This window comes from Cavia porcellus, unplaced genomic scaffold (assembly GCF_034190915.1).
Source record: "Cavia porcellus strain 051 isolate PalLab524CR breed Dunkin Hartley unplaced genomic scaffold, mCavPor4.1 scaffold_7, whole genome shotgun sequence".
Taxonomy (NCBI): domain Eukaryota; kingdom Metazoa; phylum Chordata; class Mammalia; order Rodentia; family Caviidae; genus Cavia; species Cavia porcellus.
Window position 1 is genome coordinate 64,126,332 of NW_026947490.1, and position 21,324 is coordinate 64,147,655.

The 21,324-nt window shown below is 43.2% G+C and overlaps 1 protein-coding gene across 3 annotated transcripts in view; it reads right to left on the reverse strand.

Annotated features, from left to right (window-relative positions):
- The window catches only part of Camk1d (calcium/calmodulin dependent protein kinase ID), a 394,453-nt gene that overhangs the window by 220,078 nt on the left and 153,051 nt on the right, over nt 1-21,324 (reverse strand). For all 3 annotated transcript variants that reach the window (XM_063253725.1, XM_063253724.1, XM_063253727.1), the window contains exon 2: nt 20,029-20,160. In XM_063253725.1, coding sequence (XP_063109795.1) covers nt 20,029-20,160 — 132 coding nt within the window. The remainder of the gene's footprint in view (nt 1-20,028; nt 20,161-21,324) is intronic.

Below are 21,324 nucleotides of genomic sequence, written 5' to 3' on the forward strand. Positions count from 1 at the left end.
CACCTGAGCACACTTCACCATGATGCTCTGCCTTGCCTCAGGCCTGAAGGCAATGAGCCCAGGCAACCACTGGATTGACAGCTTTGAAACTATGAACCTCAATAAATCCTTCCATTTACCACCTGGGGCCTTAGAAAAGCTACCTGAATTCTGTGATGTTCAATTCCTCATCTATTAAAAGTGGGCAATAATACCAGCTTCTTTGCAAGAGGATTGTGATGAGAATACAGGACAATGCACAGATAGAGACCTGTAACAGCAGCTACATGATAAGTGTTGTTTATTATTTTGTTAGAATTCAACAAAGATTTGTTGACCAGAGGGAGGGACTGATGGGTGAATGATGGATAGATGGAAATTCTTTGACATTTTTACTTTATTTATACTTTGATACTTTATTTTTGGGAAGAAGGAAAATGCACATAACTTTCGACAGAATAAATTAGGTTTAAAGCAGGAAGAGTTAGAGAAATCAATCTAAAACAGGTGGCTTATCAGCAAAATAGGGACACAAAAATGGAAAAGATTTTATGAGAAAATTTCCTAGTTGAAAATTCTGAAATGACAACGAGCAGAGAAAGAATCTTATCAAACCTCTATAAATCTATGGTATGGCTTGAGATGTTGGTACCAGTTATTGAAATAAAGAGGAAAAGCAATGTGCTCCAAAATATTTCAGTGCTTTGAGCTTCTGTAAATCTGCATCCCAGAAATGGGTGAACCCAATAATGGTGTTGAGGGGAGGTGAGACTCAGACCAGTGGGTAGCAAATGTGAACACCCAGCTTAGTGTTGGGGGTGTTCACCAGAGAGACTCTAAGAATTTAGAGCCAGATGCAGCTGGGAAGCACAGCAGAAGTAGGAGCACATGGGGAACCAGCCATGAGTCCTGGGCATGTGTGCAGGGAGTTCTCCTGGGCTTGTCCAGCCTTGGGTCTCTTGGTCAGGGGGCCATAGCACAGAGGGTGGGCACTGGGTGGCTTCGTGATACAGATTCCAAGTGGCCATCACTTCCTCTGAGGGAACCAGGCTTCAAGGGATAGACCAAGCCCTTCCCAGTCTACTCTGTGAGAAATAAGATGCCTGAGCTGGTTTTATGGACTCTGTCCATTCTCTCAGGGTTGAGTTTTGGGCTGTGTCACTAGCAAGTCCCCTGGTATGGTCCTTTTTCCACTGGCCCAGGTACTGCATTATGCAATATATGGCATGTTCATATCTGGACAGGCTAAAATGCATTCATATCAAGCCTAACACTAGCATGGATACATTTTTAAAACTATAGAGATATACATCCATATTTCTAGAACAATGGTCTTCAAATTATATTGACTACATTCCCCTTTAGTTCTAAACTTTTTAGATACAAAAAAACCAATAAGTACATTTATTTACAAACTATAACACATATATAGCACATACAATGTTAAAGACTTATTTAAAATAAGTTTTATTTATTAATAGCTAACATTTTTCTTTCATCAGAAAAACCTCAGTGATAGTATCTAAATGAGATTGACAAAACTGAGTATGTCCACCATGGCTTGTATCTAAATATGTCCCTTAAGTCTAATGTAGTGATGGATGAGGCTTTTCAGAGGTGGTTTGATTTAAGGTATATGAATATGGATTAAAGGTGTCAGACTGGGATTAAGGGTGTGGATAATGGAGCCCCAGCCTAGGTGTAGATGGTACCAATCAACAAGCTTGTAGCCTGTATGGAATATAAAGGGACAGAAAGAAGGCAGACTGCTGCTTGCTATTCACTGTCTTCTGCCTATCACACCATGAACTGTTTCTCCTCTGTGATGGCCCTCTGCCATGTGCCACCCTGCCTTGTAGCCAGTCGACTATGGACTAAAACCTCTACAAAATGTGAGCTAAAATAAATGTTTCCTCCTTTAACTCTGGGTGTCAGACATTTTGTCACAGCAATAAGAAAAGTAATTAAGACAGATTTTGGTACCAGAAGTTGAGTCATTGCTGTAACTCTATCTTGTCATACAATATAGAACTGGCTTGTGAAACTGGATTGTGGGAAGAGTTTGGAAAGAATTGGAGATGCTGGCTAAAGAAGCATCCCTGGAATGCTGTACACTCAACTTGATGGAAGATTCTTGTCAGAGTTCAGAAGACCAGAATGCTAAGAAAAATCATGCTGGTAAAGACTAAGCTCAGGGGCTTTCTGTTGGGAAGGACTTTTGGACTCTGGACCATGTGTGTTATGCTTTGGCAGAAAATTTGCCTTCATTTTGATTTTGTCCAGAGACTTTGCCTGAGACTAAGTGCAGTGGACTAATTAATCTTATAGAAGAAATTTACAGGCAATCTAATGCTAACCAAGTGGCATGACTACTTTGGAGAGCCTGTAATTAGCTGTACCTTCAAAATCAAAAGAAAACAGACCAGCACAATGATGTTAAAAGTTTTGAGTTTGGCCAGAAAGAAAGTTGCAGTACAGCTGCAGCCCAAAAAGAAGGAACAGAGGAGAACTTGGTTGCTGGAAAGATACAGGACCATAGAAAAGAAGGCTTGAAGGTATCACAAGAACCAGCAGGATGCCACCCTTTTCAGCATCAAGCCTGCAGAGATGAAAGACTATTCTTTGAGAAAACAGCCCCAGAGCACCATGTTCCAGAATGGCAGTGGCCTAGAGAATTTGTGCCTCAGGACTGGGTTCACAGTGCTCAGTAACCTACGCACTTGACCCCTATAGTCAAAAGAGAAGGAAGCTTGGCTCTTGCTACAGCTGGTGACAACCTTGGCACTATCTATGCTATGCTGGCTTTCGGTGCACGCAGAATGCAAGAGTGGGGATCAAGAAGGCTTCCAATCAGATTTAAGTAAAAGACCTTGGAGGCCAGGCAGTGTGTCCAAGAGGGCCGTGAAGGGTGTGTAGCCAAAGATACCATGGAGACCCTAGAAAGCTGGATAAGCCAAGAATATGGATCATCTGAGGAAAGCTGCAAGGAGTGAGCAAAGCCAGTCCAAGCAAGAAGTCATGAGAGCTGCAACTGCCTGCGGTACCATAAGGGTAGAGCCACCCAAGGCCTTTGGAGTTCATATCTTGCCACAGATAATTCCAGATGCTGAACATGGAACTGTGGAATTTAATGTTTGCTCTCCTGGAGTTTAGGCTTGCTTTGGTCCCATTCTTTTCTATCCCCTTTTGGAGTGGAAATCTTTATTCTGTATTTGGAAGTATTAAAAGTATTTAACTTTCTTTTCAGTTTTACAGGGGCTGGAAGCTAAGGTTGCTTAAAACTCAGAGGAAACTTTGGACTTCTCAGCAATATTGAAACTACTAGAAACTGGGTAATTCTTAGAGATGGATTAAAGGAATTTGCAGAAAAGGATGTGCATGACTCTTTTGAGTGCCAGGAATGGAATGTTATGGCTTGCATCTAAATGTCCCCTCAAAGCCTCATGCATTAATAGGTGAGGATTTTCAAAGCTGGCTGTGTCTAGGATATGAAAATATTGATTAGGAAGTGTGGTACTGGGATTAAGGGTTTGGACAATGGAAGCCCCACCCTGAGAGTGGGTGGCACCAATCAGTGGGCTGGTGGCATGGATGGACTATAAAGGGGCAGAAAGAAAGCAGCTTGCTGCTGCTGCTGCTCAGTATTTTGCCATCTCTTGTCAGCCACACCATGAATTAGTTCTCTGTGATGCCCCTCTACCATGTTACCCTGTGGTGGAGCCAACTAACTATGGGGTAAAAACTCTGCAATGTATGAGCCAAAATAAACTTTTCCTCCTTTAACTCATGAGTGTTAGGTATTCTGTCCCAACAAAGAGAAAAATAACCAAGATAATATCATACAGTGTTTTATCTTCATAACATGGCTAACAAAAAAAAAAAAAAAAACCTGCAAGGAACTGAAAGATCAACTGTCTTATTTCTTGCTGACTGTATTTGTATTTTTAGCATTATCTTCAAGTCACAGCGTCCTTTCAGGAATTCCTCTTAAACTCTTTGCTTATTTTGTGAAGGGTGACTCAGGTTAAACTAGGTAATGTAACCCACAAATCCAAGTCAGGGGCCACATGTAAACTGCCTATATTTTGTCAGGTAAAAGGCAGGTAAGCAAGGATACTTTGAGAGACCACCTTTGCCTCAGAGAAACTCATAGGCCTGTGACTGTCTGGCTGACATCCCACCTATCTACCAAAAATGATATTTATGATTCTTCTTTGTTCCTCTGAGTGACAAAATTGCAAGTGCAAGTTCTAATGTTTTCTTCCTGCTTCCCCGTGGGCCGTCCTGCCTACTCACCTGGTGAGCACTGCTTTAGAGACACGTCAGGGCTAGAGGTACAGCCTTGGAAGTCCTTCAAGAGATAAAACAAGGAAATCTACACAGATGGACATATGGGAAGCAATGCAGACTGAGCACTGAATTTTAAAAAATGTCCCCAGCTGGGAAGCAAAAGGGAAGAGGAGGAGTCAGCAAAAGGAAAGAAAAAAGATACTCAGAAAAAGTAGGAAGGCAAATGCACCTGATCTCATAATAAGGAATCCGAGGTTTTTAAGGACTATGTTGCTGAATTGGTCAGCAGGGCCTAATGTTTCAGAAAAGTCACAGGGATTCTATACGGTGAAAAGGCTGCGATGTTTGACAACTTAATATTAATTGGCAACCTTTGAGGAAAGTTCCATTACCAGTGAACAGGAGCCGCACTGTAAAGGTTTCAAAGAACAGGTTGATAACTGAAGAAGTACAACTTTGCATGAAAAAAACACCATAATTTAGGGAAGATTAGGAGTAAAAGAGGCAAGAGGGAAGACAAAATGAGGAACACTCTAAAATCATAACAATCTACAGGGTGAAAACCATTGTTTTAGAAGTCAAAACTTCAGAAGATGAATTCCCCCGTTCTACACGGCCAGCAAAAAAAAGTAAATGTTTGCTTCTTTAATTCAAGTTAAAACGCTAAGCTACGATTCGGACCTAGGTGTGAATGTCTGTGCTCATGACTATACTACATCTCCGTGGTAGTGGCATCACATGTCATCATAACACTCAGTCTCTCATCCGTGTCTGTGTAAACAAGCACTTCCTCGGGATAGAAACGGTCATTTCCATCACACGCTCTCCTTCTGCTCTGCCTGGTGTGTCCACCCCACCCAGGCTGGGTCACACTCACGGGCGCCACTAACCAAGTCTATTTTCTACTACAGCATGAGGCATCTGATGGTCTGTGGCCTCACTGCACCCAGCCTCTCAGGTCTAAGGCGTCATATTAATCAATTCTGTCTTATGAATCTTGTGGGAAAGCAAAAATGCCCAAAGGAACAGCACTATGGTTTCCTTTTCCTTTGCTTCTGTTTCTGTTGGGTCCCCACATTCTCCCAACTACTCACACTTAACAAATCACTCCTCTTGTTTCTGATCTCCCATCTCTTACAGCATTCCACTGATTCCTCTTCCTCAGTGTCTCAAACAAGGCTAATAATGTCATTCAGGCCCCCGTCCTCCGGCTGGAGCCCAGGGTCTATTTCCTCTGAATTTACCTAGGAAAATCCTGTCTATCCTTTAGTCACTCCAATACCACTTTCTGCTGACTAGCCAAGTGGCTCTGATTGGTCCCTCTTCTGAACCCTGCCACACAGCACCTGTGCATCTCCTACAGCAGCCTCCAGCTGCTTTCAGACATGGCTGTCGTGCGGTGTTTAGAAGGTTCCAGCCTCGGCGCTCAGCTCCTAGTGGTGTCAGCAGGGTTTGGCTTATTTTGTAAAAACTGTATTTAAGTAATCAATAAGGTTCAAGAGATGAAATCCACTATTTCAGCTCAAAAAAGGTGCTCATCTCTTTCCACAAGGTTGTTTACGCCTTCAAACTCCAGAGCCATTAATAGTGTCTTTTCATATTTAAAATTCTGGAGCAGGTGTAAACAGAAGAGGCAAACTCAAGCAGAATATTTTCAGCAGCAGAAATATGTCTCTCATGCCATTCACCTATTTCCCACTCTGGTATAGTTTTCATTTTCCTCAAAGAAAAACTAACAACAAAACTGGAAACTCTAGGGCAATTCTTACCAAGATTTTTTTAATGTGGTGCTTTGGATCAAACCCAGGATCTTGACCATGCTAAGCACTCCTTCTGTCACGGTGCTATCTCCAAATCCCTGCTGAGATTTAGTGCATTCTATCAAAACTAATTCTTTATGGTGTGTGTGTGTGTGTGTGTGTGTGTGTGATGCCAATTTCCCTCTTTGAAATAAGTACAAACTTTACTGCTCTCAAAATCTATATGTTAGGATATATGTATTTATATTTTCAAAATACTTAACAATTCCATGCATGAAGAAAACTGAGGCATTTTAATTTGTTAAGAGAGGAGAAATACATGCATTCCTCAATGTTCTCTCTTATGAAACTGGTACAGTTCAATTCACCAAAAGTGTACCAAGTGCCTTCTATGCAGAAGGGACTTGGTTAGACATGAGAAGCATCATGGTGCAGGGCTTCATGGCACAAGTCTGTAATTCTGGCACTCTAAAAGGCTGAGGCAGGAAGATTGCAAATTCAAGCCATCGGGAGCAATTTAGTGACTAGAGAGACTTAATCTCAAAATTCAAAATAAAAACTTAGAGCTGGGAATGTAACTCTACAAAAACCCTGGGATCAATCACTAGTATTCATGGCCATGGACACAGATGTGGACACATGCACCGAGCTCAGGTTATCATCCCTACCCTCAGGGAGCTCCAAGTCAGGTGGGGAAGAGGGAGAGTAGTCAGTTACCCCAGTGTGGGAGCAGTGAGTGTCACAGAATGGGAAACGCCAGGTTCCCTGGGCATTGGGGTTACAGTGTAGATTCTGATACAGTGGCTGGCATTTTCCCACCAGGGGATGCTGGGCTGAGCCCACCTGGAGACCCCAACACTGAGACCAGATCATGGGGCACAGCAGAATTTCAGATAGAGAAAATGGTGTAAAAATAACTAGGGTAGGAGAGGGGAGTCCATAACTCCACCTATAATTGCCCTTGGAGAATCTGCAAGGATAAATGAGAGGAGAGGTAAAAGGATCTAGGAAAACATTGACAACCTTGAAAGTTTGATGTGGTCTTCTGCTTTAGTCTGTTCAGGTTGCTACACAATACACAAACTGGATGGCATACAAGCAACAGAAATGTATTTCTGACAGCAGATGCCAGAAGTCTAAAATCAAGGTGCTGATAGAGTCAGTGTGCCCCAGCTGGTCCCTTCCAGCTGGTCCTCACCACCTCATGGAGCTATGCAGTTCTCCAAATCTTTTCTATAACATTCCTGATCCAATTCAGGGGTTGAGTACTCATGACCTCAATGCCTCCCAAAACTCTACCCCTTAACATCATCACTTTGGGGATCAGATTCAACATAGGAATTCAATAGAGCTCACAGCACTTTCCTAACTTGATTTAAGGGTACTCTAATTCAATGGAGTTGGAAGAAGAAAAATCCAAATTATTTAAAGTCTGAGCTATAAAATATGTTTAAGGGGGGTGAGTTGTTCAAGTACTTATAGCTTCTTGAACCTGTTACTTGTCAAGGTAACTGACATATCTACTTAGGTAAAAAGTTAATTACCAGCATTTCCTAGTTAAATGTACTCCTTTTCCTAAGTAGGTGTTATAATAGTTTCATGAGTACTTTTTATTCTATCATAAGATCACCATACAATTTTTAAGAGTAGAAAAGATGATCTTCAACTGGATTTGAATCCTAAATCAACAGAGCTAAAAATAACAAGATTTTTCCATAATCCATGTACATGATCACATTCCCAAAGACACTATGAAAAATTCTCAATGTCATTTAAAAATATTTATGGTCTATGCAAGAAAATGTAGCCTACTGCAGAAAAGGATATTAAGTGTACACAGTAACTGAACTTTTGAGTACAGAGAATACAAGAGTCTGAGGAATATGTTCTGGAAAAGTCTCTCTCATTACTGTTTAGCCCATCTGTTTCTGTGACTCGATAGGAATACTGTGAAAATATTCAGGCATGTTTCTTGAATAACTAGTTTCTTTAGAACATGAAGACAGAGTTCTGTATTTTACTAATTGATGCTGTGGTCTTTATAAAGAGAAAACTCCTTGACATTACTTTTTGAAGAGCCATTTTATATTTTTGAAGCAAATTATAGTAACTGAGCAACAGTGGACATACAGCATTCTGGGAGGCCAAGGCAGAAGGATCACAAGTTCAAGGCCAGCCTGAGCAACTGAGTGATTTAGCAAGACCGTGACTTCAAATAAAAAGTAAAAAGGGGCTGGGGATGCAGGCACATGAAGGTCCTGGGTTCAATCCCCAATACAACCAATTAAAAAAAAAAGCATCCAACTCTGCATAATGAAATCACTTAAATGATTATTTTAGAAAGTTAAAAGCTGCTAGCCATACTCCCTCAGGAAATTAATTAGTACAATAAGCAATCTATAGATACTGCTGGTGGCTCAGAATAATTACTGATCAGTTCTCAAACTGGAAGGCAGACTCTTATAGATAGGGAAGGAAGCAGAAAGGGGGTGGGGGGAAAGGGACAGAAAATACAGAGATACAGTATGCTGTATGCACTTACCAGTTCTCCAAAACAAATATCACTATTCTGTATTACCAGTATGCACTAGAAGGAAGGAAGGATGGATGGACAGATGGACTCAGGAGGGAAGTCATGGTTTCAATCATCCTATTGACATTTTCAAAGAAAAACTAGGTCATGTAGCATCCTTACCTCCAAAGTCCCATGATCTGAATCCCACACAACTCGAGGCCAGTCTAAACCAGGCTCTTCATGGGGTTTGGAGAGGCTTAGTATATACACTGGGTTCAATTCCCAGCACTAAATCAATTAATTGATTAATTTTTAAAAGGAGACTTTTATGTGGTTAAGCAGGAGGAAGAAACTGCAAACAGATTTGCCTCCCAAGTTTTAACACAATACCCGATATATCTAACATTGTACTTTAACACCAGAGCTGAAGTATATGACAAATGTTCCTCTGTCACCCACTGCTCTTCCATTGGCTATATCACATGGTTTGGGTCCTATCTGGATTAAACAAACAACCCTCACTCTGGCATCCACAGCCAGGTAATCAGGCTCAGACTTGTAGAAACACAATTCAAACTATCCTAAAGAGGCTTAGGGACCTATTCATTTTACAGAAAGAGCTGCGTGACTCCTCTGCTCTAAAACCCAGCAAGGAGGCTCATTAGAAAAAACAACCAATGCAAGAGTAGAACCTTCCTCCAAGTTTACTTTTACATTCACAAAAACTGAGATAGTCGTGAGGAAGATTCCATGGTCTCTTAACAAGTCAACCCATCCTTAGAACCAGAGAGTTCACATTCTGGCTCAGCTGCCCCACCCCCTGCCTCACCTGCTGTGTCTCCCAAAACACTCTGTGACAGTCTATGAGAAGGCAACCCACCTTCCTGTTTCCAGAACATTTCTGGAAAGGCACAGAGAGGGGAATGGATGAAATACAGTAGAAGGGAAAAAGCACACCCCCCAGTCCTCCTTGGATTATGACCTCATACCAGAGCAGCACTTTCTCTATTTTCCAGATTATTCCAAATCTGTCACTAGGTTCTCCCTACTGAAGTTCTGAGAGGTAATCCAAAAATTCACTCCATACAGGCGACACGCAGACGGCAACCATTCTCACAAGCATCTAAAGTAGGAACAAAGCCTTTCCAGGTTTAACTTCTAACACAGCTCTAAGAATGGCCTCTAGCTTTCCTTTCCAGAAAGTTCCACAGAAGAAAAGGTTCTTGAGGGATAATCTCGGAGCAGTCCATGCACCTTCTGCCACCCCTTGAGGAGGGAATGAGGGAAGAACGGCACATCTGCCTGAAATCACAGGGTGAAGGGGTGGCTGAAACCAGGTTCGACAGCCCATCCTGGAATTCCACAAAGTTACCAGGGAAGAGTTTCAGTCCTTGGCAAACATGCTATGGGACTTCTAAAAACAAAGAAGAGTTCTATTTTTGCCTTCTTCTGCTGGATGCGCTACAACAGAAGGTGGCGTAGTTTTATGGAAAACATTATCAATCAGGAAGCCTGAAATTGTACGGCCAAGATAGCTCTGTAACCCAGGGCCAGTCACTTCACCCCTCTGGACCTGACTGGTCATCTAAAAGTCAGGAGAACTGGTCCAAGACCTCTAAGCTCTTTTTCCAGTTGATGTTCTATGACTAAGGACTCAGGAGGTTTCTTTAAGGAGCTTTCTCAGGAAAAACACGGTCAGGCTGACTGTTTTTGACAATTCTGCAGCTAAACTGCATGTATCACTGAATGCCCTCTCTTCTGGAGAGTGCCTGGTCAACTCGTTGCAGCTGCCACTGCAGCCTTGGGCTCCAATAGGGAGCCTTGCAGGGAGATGACGTCTGTGTGATACAACTCAGGGAAGGCACCATTCCTATTCTCTAGCAAGATGTCCTCCATGTGTAAGAAAAATATGCACAGGAGAATCCGGAAAGCCTCTATTCTCCCAGCACAGCATCCATGGGGGGCAAGTACCACTATCATCTCTATCTCCTGACAATGGATGCCCAAGGTTAAAAGGCTCAGCAGCATCTGGGCATGTCTGCACACCAGGAGCTGCACAGATAGGTGGGCTGGCTCTGGAGCCTTCACCCGCACCTGCCTTCACCAGTGTTCTGCCTCTGTTCGCTGATGAGCTATGCCAAGAGACTTACTCCTTCACCATGAATGAGCACCTCCTACACATGGGCACTAGGACCTATACCAAGAATAAGTGAGCCTTTCTTAATGGAAAACACTGGAGCCAGATGGATCTGATCACAATGGAAAGAGGCAGAAGAGACAGAAGTGGGTTTGACTCCCCACTATATCTACTGCTATAACTCCAGGTTCCCCATTTGTAAAATGTGAAAAACAGCATCCACTTCATTGGTTTATTATGAGGATTAAACAAAGCGATGGTGATAAAATTCCCAGCTCACTTTGTAAATCAAGATTAAAAGACAGTATCTGGACTTAAAATCTCAAAAGCCATATACTAAATGCTCTGGAGATAAGTATAGTGGGTTGTAATGCAAGTTTCTACTCTGATTTGAAAGTTACCAGCCAATTAATTTAATCACCTTGCTGTTACTTCTTACTATTTGTTGGAGTCACAAAACTCTGGCTTTTCCCAATGTGCCAATAGACATTCCCCAATAAATAGGAAGGTAGTCGCTCCAGTGCATGGGGCCAAGTGGCACGGCGGAGAGTCCTCTGCTCTCTTCCCTGCTCCACTGCTCATCAAATTATGAACTGTACTTCCTCTTGCCTTCCCCTTCCATAAGAAGGACAACAGTTTCTACTCCTCCCTCCTGCAAAGGAATATTCTGACCTCTCCCCATAGTACGACAAGAATGGGCATGTCTAATATCTGCCTAATTCCAAACATGTGAACACTAGAATTCATAAAGGCTTTTCAGCAGGTAACCTAGAGAGAATAGATTCTTCACAAATTTGAGAATGTATTTACTAAATGAAGCAAAAAAATGTTCTGCTCTTCAACAAAAACATAAAATCTGAAAGGTATTTAAAATGTGTGCATGTTACATACATGCATATATTTACATATATGTACACATGTATACATACATGTGTGGACAGTTGATCAGTTCTATAACCAAAAACAGCATATCTCTTATACCAATGTATTTAAAAGCAAAACAGAAAAAAGGGTAGAAATAATACAGAATTTCAAAAAAATTAACACTAAGAAATCACTAGCTGATAAATTACATATTGTCATCTTAGAAATAATTGTTCAAGTTACAAAATTAAAGCATAAAAACTGGACAATCAAACAGTGAGAGTGAAAACTGTTCTGTTCAATGATCCAACAAAAACTTAGTAGTATGGTTATCTATCTTACACACTTAGACATACATGCAGTTATATCCTTTAGAGCACTTTCTTTCCCTTTCTTTTTTACAATGGTGATTACACATTTTGTATCTTATTACTTCTACAGTTCTTATTACTTTTTATGCCAGAGACACAATGTGATATTTACAAATATAATTCTTATTTATTTCATTTTTGAGGATAGTCTCAAGTTGCCTCCATTTACCTATGAAAGCCTCAAGATCACCCTTTTTATACCTGACTAATAATCCATTGTATAAAAATACCACATCTTTTTTATCCACTCTGCGGTTGATGGGCATTTTGGTTGTTTCCAAGATTTAGCTATTACAAATTGTGCTGCTATAAACATGGGTGCACATATATCACTGTGACATGACCTTTTCAGCTTTTCTGGGAAAATACCCAGGAAGGGAATAGCTGGTAAATCCCACTTATCAAACTGCATGCTATCATTGTTTTAGAAAAAAAAAATCTTTCAAATGTGTATTTCCCAAAACCTGGCTTGTCCAGTCTCTAAAATCTCTGGTCTCTAAGCTTTGAGAAAGAGTTTGTTATATAACTTTAAAATGATAAGCAACAGTTTCAACTACCCAAATGATCACCCAGGACTTCGAGTATGTAAATGAAATACATTCATCAAATTATATGTAATTTAGAATAGCTATATGTGAAGTCCAACTAAAATAATTTATCTACCCATATAAATAATGCCAAAAATCACACAGAAGATGGACTTGAAAGACGTAATCTAAAGTTAAACAAAGTCACAGTGGGTCTTTGGTGTATATTTTGTTTACTGAATTTGCCATCTTTGTCTGTCTCTGAACTTCTTGCACTGGATCTTTTATACAGCGTGATTCTCCAATGTAAGCTACTCTGACATTTTATAAGGTACACACATGCGCATATGCACACACATGTTCCTTGGAATCATTTAAGTGACATTTGTATAAACCATTAGCTAAGTAAGTATATAGAAGGAAATATTTGCCAAGATACAGGAGGGACTCGGCCACCACCTCGTCCCTAACCAAACACCTCATTAGAGGAGGGGAAGCCAGCACAAGGAAATAAGCGTGCAAATAGCTGACAGTGTTTCCAAGCGTGTGATAAAACACAATGCCTCTCCAAGTCCTCTAGACAATACAGTGTAATATATATAGCTCGAAAGGTAGCAGGAAAAGCCAGACTGATTTAAGTGACTTAAGAAAGCAGGCCCTGGTGCCACAGGACAACCACTTCTGCCTCAACTCTTCCAGAATACTGGGTCACTGGGGTGTCACCATCACCATCAAACATTATGTAGCTGGGTCTGTGAGGGTCTTCCCCACCACGTGGGTGGCTCACCAAAGGCCAGAATGAAATGCGAAAGCAGCTGTTGGATTCTGACAATCCTGTTTCTCAGGCCTTCAGACTCAGACTAGGACTTAGACCACAGCTGCCCCAGTTCCCAGACCTCAGGGCGTGGACTGAATTGCACCTCCTGGCTTTGCTGAGTCTCCAGCTGGCAGGCGGCAGACTGTGGGAGTTCCCCGTAATTGTCCACCATAATTGCATGAACCAATCCCTCAGTAAAACTTTCAGTGTATATCTATATACATCCTATTGATTCTGTTTCTCTGGAAACCCTCATCTACTGCAGTCACCAAAGCCAGAGACAACTAGGTCAGTTTAGCTGTGTCCCTCCCCTCACATCCTCTTCACCCAATCAGCACCAAGCCCCACTGTTTCCATCCTCCTTAATCTCTCCAGGGTTCCCCTGCCCCACACCTCCTCTCTCACCATCAGGCCTCTAGATCAGGGCTGGATTCAGGGCAACCACAGTTCCAGAAAGCAGACCTCACAGACTGACCCTGGCAGACCTTGGTGCTGGGAAAACTCAGAGGACAGGGTCCACTCAGAAAAGAGCCAGCAAAGGGGCACCTCAAAGGAGGTGTGTGTCATGCTGAAGCTGGAAAAGGGAGGAGGAAATGAAACATGGGAATGGGAGTAGGGAGGTGAAAACCAGAGATCACAGAGGAGGGAGTGTAAGGGATGTATGCAAAGGAGTCAGATTCTATCAAGAAGATGGAAGCTTGGAATAATGGAGGGCAGACTCAGGACCTGACACGCATTTAAACTCTCATAAGCACAGTGCTGGGGGTGAAGGGCCTGGAAAGAGGCAGACTGACCATTCCACAGGGGCAGCACTCAATGTGGGGCAGGGGGAGCAGGAGCCACAGGCTGGGAGGTGCTGGAGAGATCAACCAACATGCCTGCTCAGGACTCCTGAGAATATCCCTGTCTTCTAGGAAAGGACATAGCTAATTCTATGTCCCCTCAGTCCAATGGTTTTATAAACAATGTCTAGGAAATTAACAGACTAGAAATGCACTCATTCTGAGCTCAAAGCAAACAAGTAAGTGTTCTTCATTATCTGCTATGGACAAAGCACCATGAGAAGGCCCCGTGGAAATGCTGATGTGTGCGCTCCTGGCTGTGCAGCTTTGTTGGCATCAAATCAATTCTATTTCTTCTTGCAGATACACCCAGTTCAGATGAAGTAAACTAAAATCACCACAGAGGCAGGTTTATGGTCACCCTGGCAGAAGGAGCCACACCCTGGAGCAGTAGGACTCCCAGAAATAGGCCAGACAGAGAATAGCAGAGAGGAAGAGAACCTAACAAGGCAAGTCTCTGACAGGAGCACAAGGGACAATCAACTCTTCCTGGTGATGAGATGCTCTCTTGAAGCCTGGTTTGATAGGTCCAGGATGAATAAAGTTAAGATTCCAGCAGGACTGGGGCCCCTCAGGGACAGGCCCACGCCTGCACACACAAAGCTTGCCAAGACTCTGACTTTAACCACACAACACAGCAGTCACCACTACCTAGCACCAAATAACTTACCATATCCCCCAAGTCCTGCTGTGCATAAGCTGCAGGATGGTTTGTTTGTTTGTTTGAAATCAAGGGATCTTTAAATAAGGATTTTCCAGATTAGCCTAGGGTTCTAGAAGCATGAGTGACATGCCTGTCTCCCTGTTTGTAATCACATGGGGTTTAGCTTTTACTTTTCAGATCTCTTGCCTGCATCTTCAGTCCCAGTGCTGCTTCTTCAGAGATGTTCCAATGTCCTCTCCTAAGCAAATCAGACAGATCCTCAAAAAGCTGTCTTGGTGCATGCAAAACTCAAGTGGCAGTTTTACCAGAGCTTAGCCATTTTCAGTCATTGGAAAGTGGTTCTGTTCACCCCAGTCAATATCTTTCCATGATGTGTATGTTTCTCTAATACACATAATGCACCGGCAGTGACTTAAATAAGTGAACAGAATGAGTTTCCTATCAGAAGGAGGCTACAAGAACAAGTCAGGTGTCAGCAAGTTCACTTTCTCTGAAGGCTGCTACTTAATCCCAAAGCAGGCAGCCTCTTCTTGGGGTACAGATGCTGTCTATCCTCCTGTGCTGCCTGGCCTGAGGGAACAGAGGATTGAGTGCTGCTCTGGCCTCTGGAGAACTGTGCACTCACATTCCTGGTATCAACATGCTCTCCGTACTTCCTGCCAGCCATCCTGACTTAGGCCACAAGGAGCTCCAGCCCAGCATCCGGGGCTTTGACACCTGCTGCCCTTAACAGCCATGACCCCACTTGACAGTGTGCTCAGCACCACACTGGGGTAACCTGACCAACCTGTATGCCAGCTCTTTCAGCCCAGGAGCCACTATCACTACCATTACTCCCTGGGCAATTCTCGGAGCAAGTCCTCATCCTTGAGCAAAACAGTATGTGGTAACTGCTTCTCACTGAGTCTTGGGGTGATGAACTCAAATCAGTTCACATAAATGAAAAATATATGAATGAAAATCAATTCATATAAACAAAACTTGGAGAAAGTACTTTTAGTCTTCCTCTCCATGGAACATCTCATCTAAAGGAAAGATGGCCTATGACGTGGCCCTGCATGCATCTGTACTCGGGGAACAACAAGGAGATGGTCACCTCCTGGGAAATGAGACCAAGGGTACGACCTGGGAGCAACTGTTTCCACACTGAGTTGACTGTGGGTTAAACTCTCTGGGTGGGGGTGAGTGCTTTTTCAACTATCCAAACACCCCACCATAGCTTCTAATTTGGACTAACCTAGCCTAAGTATGAGTCTGAGCACTAGTATGTCCTTAAAAGCTTCCTCCATGATGGTAACATGCAGCCAAGAATGAGAATCAATGCTTTAGAGAAAGCTACAGCAGGGGACTGGGGGTTTAGCTCAGCAGCGTAAGTGCCTGCTTGGCAAATGTGCGGTGAGGTTGTGAGTTCAATCCCCAGCACCAAAATAAATAAATAAATAAATAAATAAATAAACAAACAAACAGAGACCACTAGCTGAGACTCCCCAAGGTACAAGACACATGACTTCCTGCCTAAAGCCCCTTCTCCAAGGCCCAACAGTTCTCTGCAAATTCCAAAGTAATCATCAGAACAGCATGTGCAATACTGGTGCTATTTTTCATCCAGACGGTACTCTTTACTAGTGCAAGCCTCAGTTTCCCTAGCTATTAGGGCTACTCTAATACATCTCTTTTTGTTTCTCCTGTCTTTTGTGTTCCAGTTTCATGCTTCTCCTTCTCTGTCTTTCATGTATATATCTGCCTCTCTGCTCCTGGAAAAGCATTTTCTGTGTTGCCTTGAAATTAGATTTGAGGAGTGCTTGCCTTCTAAGTAAATAAATCCACAGAAACCATAAGCTGTAATGTACCCAAGGTGTGTGACACTGACGATGATAAATTCCACGCTGTAGAAAACACTCCCTTCGTGGACTGCAGCTACATTCCGTCTGGAAAGGCTTGTGATGAATCACACAGATCCAGCCCACTGAACACCAAGTCGGGCCAGCAGCTACCCTGGCTGCATAGCAACAGCCTACCGAATGCTTATCACGTTTGCTTTTTCTTCCCTGAGCTTGGTTTAATATCTACTTATCAAGTAGAAAATTCATTTTGGAACTATTTTCAGAGCAAGTACAAAGACAACCACAAGGATATATTAGCTACATTGCTTTTATCCAATGAAATAAGTAAATCTCTTACCCTATAATAAACTTGCCATGTAGGAGGGCAAATAGCCTCTCAAATGAGCATCCTTAGGTGACCATCATTGTGGAAATACATAATGACCAGAGAATATCTCAGAACAAAGCAGGGCTAGCTGGGACCCCATCTATGGTGACTACATACCAGAAGACTCAACTTAATATGTTGTTTCAGAACATTTTAACACCCAGCAAGCCCAGTTCTCTATGTGAACATCCCAAGACACCTCACTCACCATGTCCAAGTCAGAACATGTCCTGTCCTTTTATTTCTGACCTGTTAATGAGGTCACTATCCATCCAGTCAACCCCATCAAAAACCTGCAGTTACTCAGCATTCTGCACCTCCTGCCATTCTCTGTGCCCCTCCAAACCTCTAAATCCTAGAGATACCACTCTGTTCAAATCCCTGTATCTCTTCCATTCCAAATCTATAGCCCCTGCTTTAATTTTTTGCCTGATTCTTCCAGTGATTTCCTGTTCTCCCTCCACATGCTGAATCCTGTCTTCTTCAACATAACCATCTAAATTGTGCCATAATTATCTTCATGAAAAATTTTAATCACAATTTTCCTTTCATTATCAGCCTTTCATGGCTCCTCAGTGTCCAGCAGGTAGAGTCCAAAGCTCAAAGCACAATATGTAAGACCCTCTATAATTCTGTCTCTAACCTTAGGACTCCCAGGCCTTTCCTGGAACTCATTTTCCTCATCAAGACAAGCCACTGAGAGTCTCCTGAACACTGGCCAATTATCCCTCATCTCCTAACTTCTATTTGATTGGCTTCTACTAGTTAGAAATTTCCCTTTGCTTTTCTGACCTGGCAAAACATACTTATTAACTTGGGTCATTTCTGTTCCATGAAATCTGCCTTCAACCTCATCATGAAGAAAGAACTGAGCATCTCAACCCTTGGGCCTCTGGCCATGCTTATCTCACATCATCCTCAACTTTACTGCACTAATTAGTGACAAAACTGTTAGATCACAGAAGGCAAACAATGACACCTTCAGAAACTCAGTATCTAACTGCGCTGCCTGCCGCACGCTGAAAACTTAATAAGCAAACTTCTCAAAGGATAACATTCCAAGAGGGGCTCCAAACTATTCTCTTTGCAGCTCACATGCTTTTCTTTCAGCTACTTGTGATGTGGAGCTTCCACTTATCCTACTTGTAAATCATTTGCAGAGGCCTGAAAAATCCATACGGAAGATAAATCACCTCCTATCCCCTGAGAAATCATTTTCTTCTTTATCTCAGAAAGAGGAGCCTGCTTCAACATAGTACAACAACTGATAGTGAGAAATTATCAAAACCAGCTGCTCCCAATCCCTGCCCCTCCCTGCTGTGAGTGGCTTCTCCAAGGATGCGATGATCTGAAGGGAGCATAGGGTGGAGACCCTAATTAAAGGTGACCATCCATGGCGTAAACAAGCCCAGTTTAGAAAGCCTACATGTCCCTGCCTCTGTGCCTGGAAACTAATTCTGAATCTGACTGCCTCAGCAGTTTTACTTTCGAGAACAGAAGGGAGTCACAAAAAACAAAGGTCCATCCTCTGTGCGGCAGCCCCTGTGCCTGAAACCAATGTCCGGAAGGCTCTAGACCCACTCAGAATTCCATCTAAAATGTCAAATAGCTGTAAGCATCAGTAACTTCATGTCACCAGTGAATCACTTCTCTGAGCATGGATTTCATATTGGAAGATGGGTAATTTAAATAAATGTTTCATTAACATGGTGTTTGGCTGCTTAATGCTAATGTTCTTAATTTGTTTTCCCAGACTCTCATCCATAGAATCATTTCCTACAATCCTCCTTGAGACAATCTGAAACTCTTTGGGTCCCTAATAGACAATCCAGGGAGCCTAGAAACCAAACAAACAAACTAATAAGCTAAAACCCTGACCCCAGAAAGCTACAGGGCCCCGTTTGTTCTGGAACACACGTGGAAAATGCTGTGGGTTCTTCTCTGAGTCACACAAATGTCAGAACAGGACAGGCCATCCTGACCAGCTCAGTGGTGCTGAGTCTGGACTGAGGGCAAAGCATCCTTCCATGGGACACTGCTGACCCCAGAAAAGTAAGAGATGGCTTATCCATAAGAATGTGGAGGCTGTGACATTTTCTTTGAGGCCCTAGAAGGTTTGTTCCCATTTAGCTGTGCTTATCTGTGATGGGATTCTTGCTATGTGCTGATTCCAAACCCCAAAAATTTCACGGATATTTTGAACATCTTTTATTAATAGCAACTCAAAAGTTTCCATAGCACACTGTTCATATTCATGCCAAACATGCAAAAGCAGGTACTATATAAGGTTTTGATTCTCCCAAATTTTGTGAGATACGACAGAAGGATTTAGCTCTGATGGTGTAAGGAACAGGGCCAGACAGGATGCTAAAAGATCATCCCAGGTTGAGTCCAGCCACATGAGGGTGGTTTGTCTTTGTCATCATACCAGGGAAGACTTCACAGAAACTTCTGGGAGCCCATGCTTGTAGTGCAGAGTATGGAAGGAGATCACAAAATGTAGAAACAACTCTATAAGTGTGGGCATCCCAGGCTCAGCTACAGGAGCACCACATAATGAGGCTTTGGATAGCAATAACAATAATGGTCCCGGGCAGGGGTTAGGGGGTATAGCAGCCACCCATACTGCACAGTAGTGCTGTGCTACGCACATCACAGACACCTGGTGAGCAGCATCTCACTTAGTCCTCAGCACCCACTGGGAGGGGATGGCATGAGCTCTGCTTCCAGGGCAGACGCAGGCTAGGGAGAACAGGCCCAGGGTCATCAGCTAGAGTGAATGGCAGGGTCTAAGCTCAAAAATCGTATCTGCTGGAGAGCTGTGCTCTTTGGAAATCAGAACTCCTCCATGATTGCCTGGATGCTAACAGGGAAATCGGGTCGCCAGAGAGTACTCAGATAGCCCTACACGAGAAGAGCATTCAGCATCTTTGGGCCAGGGGTTGGTGACCACTTCCAATCTTGCCACCAGTCCCTCAGGCGCCAGGCACCTGGCAGGACCCACAGGCAGGCAGGCAGGCAGGCAGCAGGACTGGTGCTCTAGGTACTTACTTTCTCAGCACGGCAATCTCGTTCTCTATACTGCTTTCTTTGCCCTTCAGCGCCTTTTTAGGGATGCACTTCACCGCAAAGAGCTTTCCAGTTGCCTTCTCCTCAGCTAAAACCACTTCAGAAAAGGCCCCACTGTGAACAAAGGGGAGAAAAGAAGACTCAGGGTCAGGCATTCTGATTTTATAATCGCTCCTCTAACCCCAATATGAATGTCTGAGCAATATCAGCAATACCAACCATATCTCCACCCAGCATACTTCCTTACCAAATATCTTTATGCAGTTAAACACAAGGGCAGGTGTGCACTCATGCAAAGAGACCACAGGTATTGCCACAGGTTTGGTCCAGAGGGACCATAGAGGTGGCCGCAGGCTGGTCACTTGATAGGTCTTCTTGACACCCTGTCAAACCAGCATGCTGTCCCTTTAGAATAAACAGGAGCACTCTCCCACCCCAGGGAGGATCCTTCTGCAGAAAAGACTGGATCCATCAGTAGCTGTCAGTCTTCACCCGGCCATGCAGGCTAAAAAGCCATACTGAAATCCCCAGGTTCCCCACAGGCCTTTCATCCAGCAATGATTTCAGAACTCTTCTCAAACACTGAATTAATTTTCATGATAGGTAAGGCTGTAATTACAGTGTGAGCTGGTACAACACGTGGTATTGACGTGGGTTAATTAATCGCTAAGGGTAGGCGAGTTTTCTTTAAGTAGTTTATTGCCTTTTCAAACCAAACAAACAAACAAGGGCCACACAGTGGGGAAAATTTTCCTGCCTGAAAATATCAATTTAATTCGGCAACAGCAGAGCAATGCATCAAAACCAGGGTGTATGGGACCAGATAGGCCCCTTTTTCCTAGCAGGGCAGAACCCCCAATACTGTCACCCAGGGGCAGTCTCTCCCACTTCCTCCGGGTCACGGCAACAGTGCCTCACACATCCAGGTCAGGAGCAGCTCTGATTCCCCAGAGGGAGCCAAAGATGGGTCCTCTGCAGCATGATGGGAGACAAACTCTCCAGTGACCAAAGACGCCACTGGAAGCACCAGCATCGCTCCAAGACCAACCCTCAGAGTCCTCACACTTTGGCCACAAGCAAAGCAATGCCTGAGCAAGGAAAACATACTCTTCTCTCCTCCTTCTCCTTCCCCATCTGACAGAGCCAGAGGAAGATGAATACATATATTTTTAAAATACTTTTCAGTGAAAGACACCTTTATCCAGTTAGTGGAACTGACTGTGGGCTGCAGGGTACCGATCCTCTTGGAACATGAGCCTCAGGGGACTCCTTCTACTG